Genomic DNA, 12,860 nt, shown 5'->3' with positions numbered 1-12,860 from the left:
TGGTAGCTTAGATACTTGCGCAATATCTTGTAACTGTAAGTTTAAATCAAGTTGAGGCTCGCGATGCTTGTATTTGTTTTAATGTAGGTCTATCGATTGACAACTAAATTATTTTCTTGAGTTGTAGCCAAGAAAGAATTCCGATACGTTTCTACTCGAGAACTGTGGAAGCTCTCTCTGTTGGTCTATTGGCTAGCGCATGTGTCTTTGTTGTACGTGGTCCTGTGAGTCCAACAATTAATTTTGTAATCTTTCAATTAATCATCTGTCTCCTCTAGCATAAAGAGCATAATCATGGGACGTTAAACTAAAGAAATTTCATTTCATTTTTTCGATGAATGTGAACCCTTTGGGGGAAAAGGAAGTGAAGAAGAAATTTTCCTTAATTTTTTTTGAAGGGCTACGGGATTGGATAGCTTGTCTTTCGGGATTGCCTTGTAAAATCTGATTACAATGCATCTTTCTTTTAGGATTATTATCGTAAATCCAGTCTTTTGGTAAATGTGAAATAAAAATATCGATAAAACACCAGCGTATGGGTAATGTAAGCATAAATATCATTGGTTCAATACACAATAAATTCACAACCTTTGTTTATGAGTATAGAAATTCCCTTTGAACTCCCTCTGAATTTCTTTCAGACTCTAGGTCTCTTGTGACAAAGAATTAATTCTACTATCTGTTTTCATACACAATATAATTTTGAAACTTGGGAGCCTAGTGTTGTCTTTGTGTCTGTAATACATAATCATTTGTCGATTGACTTCAGAAGACTTGAGTTTAGCCCGTGAGAATAAGTTGCATATAGTTCAAACATATCAGATGTACGGTCTTGTTTAACAAATCCTGTGTGCACATATGAAATTCAAAGACAAAGGCAATCAATCGTCTTTAAACAGCTGTATTTTTATTTCAAGTGTAAGTACTAAAATGTGCTAGGTATAGTTCCAAGAGGTTGGGATTCTTAAAAAAAAAAAAAAAAAAAAACCTGAACTTACGTACTTAACATTGGCACTCATCTTCTTCATGATTTGATGTAAGAAGCGGACGCATGATTTCCGGCCAACTCTTTCATCGCCGGTATCTTTGAGCAATGAGATGGCAGTGGAAGACAAACTTCGTTCTTCGTTCTTCTAACTTCATATTTTGAAAAACTTACGCAAGTGGTTTTGTTACTTAAATACATATCTATTCACTCTAATCAATTTCAAAAGTACCATTAACTTTATAATAACATAATGAATGTAAGAGTTACCATGAAAATGTATTTTGTATTTCTTTTTAAATATGAAATTCATTTTTTTTTCTGAATTTCACTGGAGCTATAAGAAATCAATTGTCAGGCTCCCCACTTTAAATTTTAATCGCTCCTCTACCGCCCCCAATGTAACATTGGGTTTAGCTCTTTTAAATAAATTTTTCAAAATATGGTAGAAATACTGGATTTTTAAATTACCAAACCATGCTAAATAATGACAGGTTAGAGATCAGAGAAAGTTATCTTTATCTACCATCTTAATTAGGGGCGGATCCAAATCTCCTTCGGAGGCGGTTAGATTATCAGTCCCTTAAAATGTTCTGAAAATAACTTCCATAACTTTTGAAGTTGTGTTTGTCTTAACTTGAACATATGCGTGAAGTGGTTTATTATGAACAGGGCAAAAACAACTGTGATAGATTAATTACAAGTAATCCGGTTAGAAACACTGTTGTTTGTATTTTAGTTCCAAAACCGGCCGCCCGCACTCGTTTGCTGGTCAGGTTATAACTTAGCCGTTCTTTTCCAAATGTTAGTAAACAATTCTTTCTATTGTTATTCCCTACACTAAAGGCAATTAAATTCATCCAGCAATGACACGTTTCTTGTGTCCATTTCTTTCTGTACACATAAATCAACAACAATAAAAAATTTCTTCTTCCATTCATTTTATGTATCTTCTCATCTTAAATACAACTGAAATCAATAAAAGAGACAGATGGACAACTGAATCTCATTAAATGCGGTGATTTATCACAATAAAGTAACCTTCCCAGAGCATCCTTGGACGTCTAAAAGTAACTATTATGCTTTCTAGAAATTATCTAGAAACTATACGTCAATATCACCTGTGTTAGCAGCTTCGTTTCGTTTTACAATATACTGAATTGCGTATCATAAAATATCAGGAATATCAATAGATATATAAATTAACAAATAAGTAAAACACGTAATATCTTTATCTGTCTAGGGGAGTACAGTGCCTCAGTGGGACAGCGCTTGCCTCTGGTGCGTGGGATCCCTGGTTCGAACCCAGCCAACTACGCTTTTGGTGGACAGCATCGTGTCCATGGGTATTCTCAGAGTACTCCCGTTTCCTTCCACATTTTATTCTATCAATTTTTCCATCATTCACTTGCCTTACAAGTAAAAGGTCCAAATGGATGAATCGAGTTGCGGGATGAGACTTAGTGCGCCTAATAGAGGATGTGAAAATATGTGTATGTGCAAAGCTATAGTGGCTGAGCGCCATAAGAAACGGAGGGGGTCAAAGTTGGTGGAAGAAGAGCTATTTTATAGAAATACATCAAATAAACTGTTAAATCGTAAAAATAATGAAAGACAATGCAAACGGTAGTAGCTTCACATATTGGCAAAAGAAGAATTGGCAGAGTAGATCACAAACCTCCGCCGCCATCTTGAAATCCGCCATTTTGAAATATGTGATATTTTTTGAAATGGAAAGATAGTCATGTGATATATCAATTAGGGCCATCATGTTCTCGAAAAGTCAATTATGAGCTATATTTATCGTTATCTGTACTTATTTGGAAGATTTAGGCTCAGCTTTATAGTTATTAACGAAAAGCTAGGACACTGATACTCGTAGGCGTATGCCGAAAGTTTGGATTATCACGAAAACACATGTAAGTTATACACATATATAAGAAAAATAACAGTGAAATTCGATATCCGAGTTGTATATTATTACATTATTATTATTTCCGACATTACTTCCAATTTGCTTCATATAGTGCCGAAGAGAAGTGTTCCGGTCTGGAAGAACCTCTTCCGCCTTTTTTTCTCCGTCGAAAACAATGTGGAATCTTTTGTTAAATGGCATACTAATATAGACCATAACACAATTAAATCTGGTATATTGGAATCCAATTAGTACGTGCTGTACGTAAACCACAATTTTTTCACCACTTGCTATATTTTTCATTTAACTTTCTTTGTCCATCTTCATAAGCAATAGCAACTTGGGACGAGCATAGCATGTGATATCTGGATGAAAAGTGAACTACTGCAGTCGAATAAAGCAAAGAAGTTCTAGCGGAAAATAAGTTAGGGGAGGTGGCTTTCTCGAGTGTCGCATTTCGAGCATGTGTTATGACGGTATCCAAACGGATAAAACAGGCCATAATTCATTAGCGGTTAGTGATATGACGAAATGGACAGTAGCATTGCATTCCTGATCAAAACACAATCTTGACACAGGTGTCATATGGCTACCTTTCCATTTAAAAAATATCACAGAGTTCAAGATGGCGATTTCAAGATGGCGCCGGAGGTTCGTGATCTACTCTGTCCAGTCTTCTTTCGCCAATATGTGAAACTGCCACCGTTTGTATTGTCTATCCTTCACTATTTTTACGATTTAACAGTTTATTTGATGTATTTCCATAAAATAGCATAGCCCTTCTCCCACCAACTTTGACCCCCTTCCCCTCCGTTTCTTATGGAGCTCAGCCGCTATAACTTTGCACATACACATATTTTCACATCCTCTATCAGACGCACTAACTCTCATCCCGCAACTAGATTCATCCATTTGGACCCTTTACTTGTTAGTCATCGTCCCCCTTAGCCTAATGGGCATACTCGTGGGAAGTTAAACTGAAACATTTCTTTTCATCTCAATATCTTCATCTGCCGATCTAAAGCTATGGGAGAAGCTATGGAAAATTACCATAATCTGCATCTTCTCATTTATATGTTGTCTCTGTATTTGACTATAGTTCTCGACATCGGTGGCAATGTATCCAATGTTTTTTTTTTAATGTTTTTTATTATATTTCTATATGAAATGATTTCCTTCCAATATCTGGTTTTGCTTTGTATATACATAAATATATTTAACAGTATTTATATTTTTGTATTTTTACAGAAGTTGCCATACTTTGGCGAATACCAGAAGATGAGAGAAGAAAAAATTGCTGAACTGAAGAAAAAAGATGATATTTTAGGACAGAAATACATACCTACGCCAAACAGGCCTTGTTTTGAACCGACAAAAGAAGTTCCTAGGGTAAAGAATGTCATTGGATGTGCATTGCCTATGATTGGTGCATACAAGAGACTAGATAACAAACAACAAGTAGTTGCATTAATTGATGACGTAAGTCTTTCTTTCTCTTTCTCATAAAGTATGTCCATACAGCATTCATTGTCATATCTATGTTTTTATGTTAAAGTAGTGTATATGCAGCTGTTAACACGCACATTTTTAATCTCTTCCTGCGCTTCATTTCTCTTCGTCTTTGATATTGAATGCAAGTGAATAACACAAAGATCTAAAAACATATAAGTCGACCCCATTACACTAAGGATATGCAATTACCAAAATCTTGCCTTATTTACAGCCTTGGGATAGAAGAATATTAATAAAATATTTTATGATTCTGTGATTGATAGTTCCTGAGATACAGCAAACGTAAAAAAAAGTAAATAAAAATAAGCCTCATACCCCCTTATGATATGCAATTCTCAAAAGCTCGCCTTATTTGCAGCCAAAGGTGCAAGTAGAACTTTTCTTCAAAATTTCAGGTTTCTACGGTCTAATAGTTTCTGTGGTATGGTGAACACCACAAAAATATAAGCCCCTCATCCCTTCTTAGATATGGAATTCTCAAAACATTGCTTTATCTGCAGCCTAAGGTCCAGGTTAAACTATTAAACAAGACTTCAAGGTTCTACATCTAATAGTTTCGGAGATCTGTTGGTGATGGAATCAATAAATTTGTCAACGGATTTTCTCTTTATATATATATATATACAGGGCCGACGCTAGCAGTTTTGCCGCCCCTTTAATCTGCAAACCTTATTTTGACAGAAGACGTTCAAGTGTCACGAAAAAGTAAGATGCCCCATTTAAAAACATGTATGAAATGGAAAAGTAAACAAAAAATTGAACTACCTCTCTCGAATGCTTACGTAATATTTAAACGACTCCATACATGACACAATATTCAGTATGATCGATTTCGCAGTAGGCCTATATATATGGACAATACGCAAAAAGTAAACGAATACGGGTTTTTCTAAGTTCTGCGGGAAAACGGTTTTAGGGGGCAAAGGCTCCCACCCTAAATTTTGAAAGTTGAACTCGAAAGGCAAACAGAAGTGAATCGAAAAAAAATGAAATGAAATCTTTAAGTTTTACGTCCCACGGTTATGCCAAAGGAGACGGTGATGATGAGTAATGAATGAAATGGTGGAATGAAGAAAGTGGGAGGAAACGGGAGAACCCCGAGAAAACCCACGCACACGGTGTTTGTCCACCACAAAGTTCACTTGGCGGGGGCTGGGATCGAACCCGGGACCCCAAGCACCAGAGGTGAACGCTCTACCACTGAGCCACCGCGGCCCCAAGAAGTGAATCGAAGTGAGTGCAAATGTGAACATATATTGTAGACATAAAATAAGGATACGGGTTTCATATTTTCCTGGAGAAAATAGTCGTGTGGGGCACGGACCCCTCCAAACCTTTGATCACAAAAAATTAAAATGCTAATAACAGTATGTAGAAAGAGTATAGGGGACATGAAGAATTGCAATGAAACTTTTTGTATGGATAATACGCCAGAAATAAAGCAATACGGGTTCTTTTATGTTCTGTTGAAAAATGGTATTAGGGGCCAAAAGCTCCCACACAAAATTTTGAATGTTGACTCCCGAAAGGCAAAAAGAAGTGAATCGAAGTGAATGAATTTCTACACATATATTGTAGACGTAAAATGAGGAAATACGGTTTTCTATTTTCCTGGAAAACAGGGTTGGGTGCTGCATGGACCCTCCAGACCTGTGGTCACGAAATATTAAAAGTGCTACCAACAGTATGTCAGATGTGTGCAAACAACTTGAAGAATTCCAACATAACTTTGTGTATTAACAATACGCAGAAAAATGAATACTTTTTTTTTTTGTTCTGCGGAAAAAAGGTTTCAGGGGCAAAAGCCACCACCCGAAATTTTGAAAGTTGACGTCCGAAAGGCAAGAAGAAGTGAGCCGAAATGAATGAAATTGTGCACAGATATTGCAGACGTGAAATGAGGGTACGAGTTTCGTACTTTTCTGGGAAAAAACAGTAGGGTGGTGCACAGACCCCTCCAAACCTTTGATTCCGAAAAATCAAAAGTAATAATAACAGTATGTCAGATGTGTGTAAAGGAAATAAAGAATTGCAACATAACTTTGTGTATGGACAATACGCAGAAAGTAAATGAATACGGGTTTTGTTATGTTCTGCGGGAAAACGGTTTTTGGGGGGCAAAACCTCCAAAACAAAATTTTGAATGTTGACTCCCGAATTCAAAAAGAAGTGAACCGAAGGGAGTGAATTTGTGTACAGATATTGTAGACATAAAGTGAGTGAATACGGGTTTCGTATTTTCCTTTAGAAATCGGTTGGGTGGGGCACCGACCCCTCCAAAGCTTTGATCACAAAAAATGAAAAATGCTAGTAACAATATGTTAGATGTGTGTAAAAGACATGAAGATTTGCAACAAAACTTTCTGTGGACAAAAAATAAAGAATATGTTTTTCTTTTTTACGGAAAGACGGTTTTAGGGGCAAAAGAACCCAAAACCAAAATTTTGAAAGTTGACGCGCGAAAGGTAAGAAGAAGTGAACTGAAGTGAATGAAATATGGACAGATATTGTAGACACAAAATTAGGGAATAAGTTTCCTTATTTTCCTGGAAAAAACGACCAGGTGGAGCATGGATCCCTCCAAACCCTTCATCTCGAAATATCAAAATATCTAGTAACAGTATATCAGATGCGTGTAACGGACATGAAGAATTGCATCAAACTGCGTGTATGGGTTGAGTTGAGTTGATTTTAGTTTAGCGTCCCTTTCAGCAGCGAGGCTATATGAGACGTGGACCTACTGATTAACGTGGAATCCGAACCACATGAGCTCCCGCCGGGAATCGAACCCGGGTCTCCCACGCCAAAGGCGCGTACGCTAACCGCTTAGCCACGGAGGAGCTCTGCGAGTATGGGCAATACGCAAAAAATAAACGAATACATTTTTTAATTTTGGTTAAAAACGGTTTTGGTTGGCAAAAGCCCCCGTCTACAATTTTGGAATTTGACCCCAAAAGACAAGAAGAAGTGGACCGAAGTGAATGAAATGTCCACTAATATTGTAGAGGTAAGGTGAGGGAATACGTGTTTCGTATTTTCCTGAAAGAAAAAAATTGTGAGTGAACCGAGGCGTTGAGTCGCGGGAGAAGTGGACCGAAGCGAGAGCAATTGTATGTAGATACTGGATATGTAAAATATGGCCTCTCGTGTTTCACAAGTGTCGTGTCTCCATCCGATTTCTTCAAATTTGGCAGATCAAGTAACAGCAAACACAAACAGTATAACGTGTTTTATAGTATTTCAGGAGGCACCTTTAACCCTTGAAATGTTTTTTTCAGCATAAAGAAAAACACGTGTCGATTTATTTCCAGTTTGCTATTGGTATGCCAAATTTGAAGCAAAACGGATAGGAACACTTGAGAAACACGAGAGCCCTTATTTTACATATAATGTCTACACACAATTTGATTTGCTTGGGTCCACTCCTTTCTGAGCTATTACGGTAATATTTCCTTTTTTTGGGGGGGGGGATGGGACCTAGGCCCCAACACTGTTTTTCCGCAAAAATTAAAACACGTTTCATATATTGTTTTGCAAATAGTCCCTTTACGAAGTTTCGTTGCAATTCTTCATATTCTTTAGGAACTTTTGCGTATGCTTATTTGCACTTTTGATATTCCGTAATGAACAGTTTAGAAGGTCCGTGTCTCACTCAACCGCTTTTTCCAGGGAAATACGAAACCCAATTATCTCATTTTTCGTCCACAATATCTGCGCACAATTTCATTCAATTCGGTGCACTTCTTCTTGCATTTTGGGCCTCAAATTTCAAAATTTCGGATTGGGGCTTTCACCCCCTAAAACCGTATTTCCGCAGAAAACAAAAGAAAAACCGTATTCGGTTATTTTATGCGTATTGTCCCTATACAATGTGTCGTTCCAATTCTTCATGTCCTTCAAGCACTTCTGTTATTAGCAGTTTTGATATTTCACGATCAAAGTTCTGGATGGGGTGTGTGTCCCACCTAAACGGTTTTCTTTTTATCAGGAAAATAAGAAAAAGGTATTCCGTCATTTTATGTCGACAATATCTGTGCACAATTTCATTCACTTCGATTCACTTCCTCTGGGCTTAAGGGCCTTAACTTTCAAAATTTTGGGTGATGGCTTTTGCCCTGTGAAACCGTTTTTCAGCACAAAATAAAAAACCCGTGTTCCTTGTTTTTGGTATATTGTTCATACACAAAGTTTCGTTGCAATTCTTTGTGTCCTTTACACATATTTGTCATATTGTTACTATCACTTTCAATATTTCGTGATGAAAGTTTTAGAGGGGTCCGTTCCCCTTCTAGCCGTTTTTCTAGGAAAATACGAAACACGTGTTCCCTTATTTTATGTCTGCAATATGTGTGTAAAATTTCGTTTACTTCGGTTTACTTGGTTTTACGAATAAGTAAGTAAGTCGAATCGTTTAATTCGGCTTACTTACGAATAAGAAACATGTATTCGTTTATTTCATGTGTAGTATCTACCTCCCAAATTTTATCAAAATCAGAGTGTTACACTTCAGAAGTGTTTCTTGTTAATAATAATATTTCTTTAAAATTTTATGTAAAATAGAGGGGATTAAAGCGAAAAATTGGGATCAATTGGAACTTCCGGCTCCTACCAACATTGAAAGAAATGACATCACAAGTATTTGGATGCAAGGTAGACATGAAATTTGAAACTGAGATTTAACTATATTTTTGTCATGATCTTAATGCACACTACAAAGTTCTTAAATGCTAATTAAGTCAGAATTTTACAACCAAATTAAGTTACAACATAATAATTCTTGTTAGAAAACCCGCATCGGCAATGCGAATTTAAGATTAGCCGATACTTTAGATAGCATGGGAAAAAGGTGAAGAATTATTATGTTGCGGCCTAAGTGTGCGGCCTAGTGGGTTGCGAGGCGATTTAATAAATTGCATGTCTTCTACTCGGCAGAGTCCACCTCAACCGTTTCATTTTGTTTTAAAACAAAACATTTTTGTCATGAGTTACATTTAGGGATGCGCACGAGACGAATCGAGACAGGGTTTTCCTGACAAAATTCGAGTCGACACGGCACTTCCAATAGAGAAATATACATTTTTCGAGTCGAGACATCGATTTTTAGCACATTTTCGAGACGAGACAGCCACAAATCTTGTCTCGTGCGCATCCCAGGTTACAGTAGCACACACTACATGAGTGACAATTTATATTATGATAGAATATATTATGAGCTTTAACAGAAAAAGTGTAGACACTCGATAATTATTACGTAGTAAGATTTCAATAGATTCAGTGCTTGATCGTGCCGTGTATGAAGTTATGAAATATGAATTGGTTTCAAAAGGCGCGATCCAAGGGGAATTTTATAGGGGCTACAGCCCCCCCCCCATGACGCTCAGGTATACAGTGGATAGAGTGTGTTTCAACCCTACTTTAATTACACTGGGTAAAGTTGGAAACTATGGTTTAGACCATCCCTTGATCATATCCTGGTTCTGCGGTGTTAATATGTGGTCAGAACTTGCTGTTCTAGAAGGCTCAAGTTCATACGCGATAAAATAGTATTTCTGCATTATGCACCTTTTTAAAATATTTTCAATATTTGTATGTATCTTCAGACAAACCCTCCTCGAAAAGTTTGATTTATTGGATACTGTATTTCTAACGATACTTCCATTATCAAATAGTGTATGTAGTTTTATTTAACATAGAATTGCATACGCCAAAACAGTAGAAAACATTCTCATCGTTTTAACTTTTCTTGTGTTGATTTTGAGCTTAACGTCCCTTTCAGCAGCGAAGCTATATGAGACGTGAACCTACTAGTTAACGTCGATTCCGAATCACATGAACTCCCACAGGGAATCGAACCTGGGTCTTCCATGCGTTAACTTTACTTGAATTTGGACTCGAACGCTCTCAAGCGGATTTAAGACGGTGGACTTGCCACCCGTATGTTTTTCAATGAATGTATTTCTTAGTAATTATTTTAATTTTACTTTTGAAAAGGTGTAAGCATTTCGCTTTTTTTTTAAATCCTTGAATTATACGTAGTCAAGTGTTGAATACAGGTTTCATTTTTGTACGTGGCAATAGTAACTTCCATGGTCCCCTCTCTTCTACCTCTAGACACAGAAATATTGTTTTTAATACTGCCAAATTATGATTTTTATCAATAAAGAATAACTGTCCTACTAATTCTACTATCGATTTCCTGCTAAGCAAAGATAAAGTGAATCTGAAAAGGTAGGGAAACGGTAGGTAGGATAATAAAGGATCTGAATGATGAAGATAGTTTTTTAACTTTCTATTGCACTCCCTGTGGGCTTCCGTGTTTTTATAAGGAATGAAGCGGCTTCAAACTACAACGATTTGTATAAAAGTCTTATTAGCTGTTTTACGAAGAACTAAGCAACTGACAACTGACCTTGTGTCTGTTTTTCTTTTTAACACAATGTTACGAGGCACAGAAGCCTGCGGGCATTTTGCTTTTTTTTTTTTTGCCTGAGTGTAGCTTCAGTACTAAAATCAAGACTTTCATTCTGTCGTTGGCACGTGTCGAATCAGCTTGTTTGTTGTGCAATGTTTTGCCTTCAGGCGATCGACTAGATAGATAGATAGATAGATAGAAGTGTCAAGAAAGAAAGAAAGAAACAAAACGATATGCTTATTTCATGGAGATATGCTTGCTTCTTGGCATTAATTGTTTGAAAACCAAAACTATTCTGAATATCCATTTTGTTATTTCCATAATAAGTATAAAGCGAAATGTTAATTCTCATATATAGTAGGGGTAAAATTGAGGGGGGACGTGAGGGGAACGTTATATATATAATAACATAGCATATTTCTTTCCAAAATTTTATAAAAACTATTTTATAGAGTTCAAAATTCGGCCAATGTTTATTAGTATTAATATTGCATGTTCATTTTTACTTTTTCTTGCTAAGGTAATATTATAGCGCGCTAATTAAAAATTAATTTTCTTCCATTTAAAAGCTGTTTAAGATATTGGCTTCATTTTGCAACAGTGCAGAACAGCAGATAGGAATCTAACCAGGTAGATTTCTTTCTCTCTCTGCCCTCGCTAGGTCACGTGCGTGAACTTAGGGTTGTCCGCGGAGAAAAAGAGACCGATGGAATGCAGATTGACAGCAAATAAGAGCAAAGTCTGTTTTCTCTCTCTTCATAGATCCTAAATATTTCCTTGATTCTATGTAAACATCTCCGCGAATAATTACCTGTACAGGAATATTGCAGCTAACAACGTACGAAAGTTTCAGAAAAAATGTGGTTTTCAAGTGAGAGAAGTGTGTTTATCTTATAAAATCAGTTTCGAACTGTAGAGCGTAGAACAAACTCACTTATTTTTTGCATCAACTGACAAAACTTTACATACAGATCAAAGAGAAGTCTTAGTGCGTTTGCACACGGCAACGATAATATCGGTGGAAGCATCGATAATGTCGGTGGTGAAATCGACTTCAATGTACTCAAATCGTAGCTTACACACGCCACCGATATTATCGGCCGATCCTCCGACACGCAGATGCTGTCGGCCAAGTCCCCGATAATGTCGGCGGTATCGCCGACACCGATTTTGTCGGTGGCAATGTTTTCTTATGATTGGATGCACATGTGGCCGATAATGTCGGCCGGCCAGTGGGTTAGATGAAGAGAGTGAGTGAGAAGGCGCTGTGTATTTTTGTTTCGTTTCTTGTCTTTGGAATTTTGTTGTTTCCATTTTTTCTATTATAATTGTATAATAATATTATTATTATCTTGTCCTATAAACAACTTCCGAACAGCTTATTATTTTTTTACAGTCTCTGTTTTCGATTGGCTAATTCCCTTTCTTAAATAAGTATAAAATGTGGGAAGTTTGAAGAGTACTGGTTTCCTTCTAAATAGCTATTACCAAATAGAATATAGGGAATTTAGATAACCAATTTCTTGATTATTTTCCACTAATTTTTAATTTTTGCTCTTTCTCCCTCTGTCTCTCTCTCTCTCTCACACACACACATACTCTTTGATGGTATATTTTTAATCTATTAATGCATTTAAATTTCAATACATTCTGGAAATTAATTTAAGCGTAATTTTCAAATTTTGATACACTGTGAACATAAGCATATGGAAAAAATCCTGATTATTATTACTTCCTTTTATTTTCATTAGAATTGTGTGCAGATCACTTTTCCTGGTTCCACTCAATAAGCAATGATTGAATACAATATTTTTTGACAATTCAAAGTAGAATTATTATTTTGAAATGAAACCAATACAATCAAACACTCTTTCCCAAGCTCCAAGGACAAGTTACTCACTTGGCATTTTCTTGATTGTGATCTCAACAATAGGGATGTGACTTCATGCTTCACTTGTTACAGATTTTTTCTCTCACTTCCAAAACTATCCCAAATCTCCCATTTTAAAAAATAATATGTAGAATGGCAATTGAAA

General features: G+C 36.4%; 1 protein-coding gene across 1 annotated transcript in view; it reads left to right on the top strand.

Annotated features, from left to right (window-relative positions):
* su(r) (dihydropyrimidine dehydrogenase su(r)) overlaps nt 1-12,860 on the top strand; it is a 293,614-nt gene that overhangs the window by 258,962 nt on the left and 21,792 nt on the right. Inside the window, exon 17 of the mRNA XM_081762277.1 lies at nt 4,149-4,379. Within this exon, the coding sequence (XP_081618403.1) occupies nt 4,149-4,379 (231 nt within the window). The remainder of the gene's footprint in view (nt 1-4,148; nt 4,380-12,860) is intronic.

This window comes from Thermobia domestica, chromosome 6, assembly GCF_964235325.1.
Source record: "Thermobia domestica chromosome 6, izTheDome1.hap1.1, whole genome shotgun sequence".
Taxonomy (NCBI): Eukaryota; Metazoa; Arthropoda; class Insecta; order Zygentoma; family Lepismatidae; genus Thermobia; species Thermobia domestica.
This window is presented reverse-complemented; position numbering and strand designations above follow the sequence as displayed.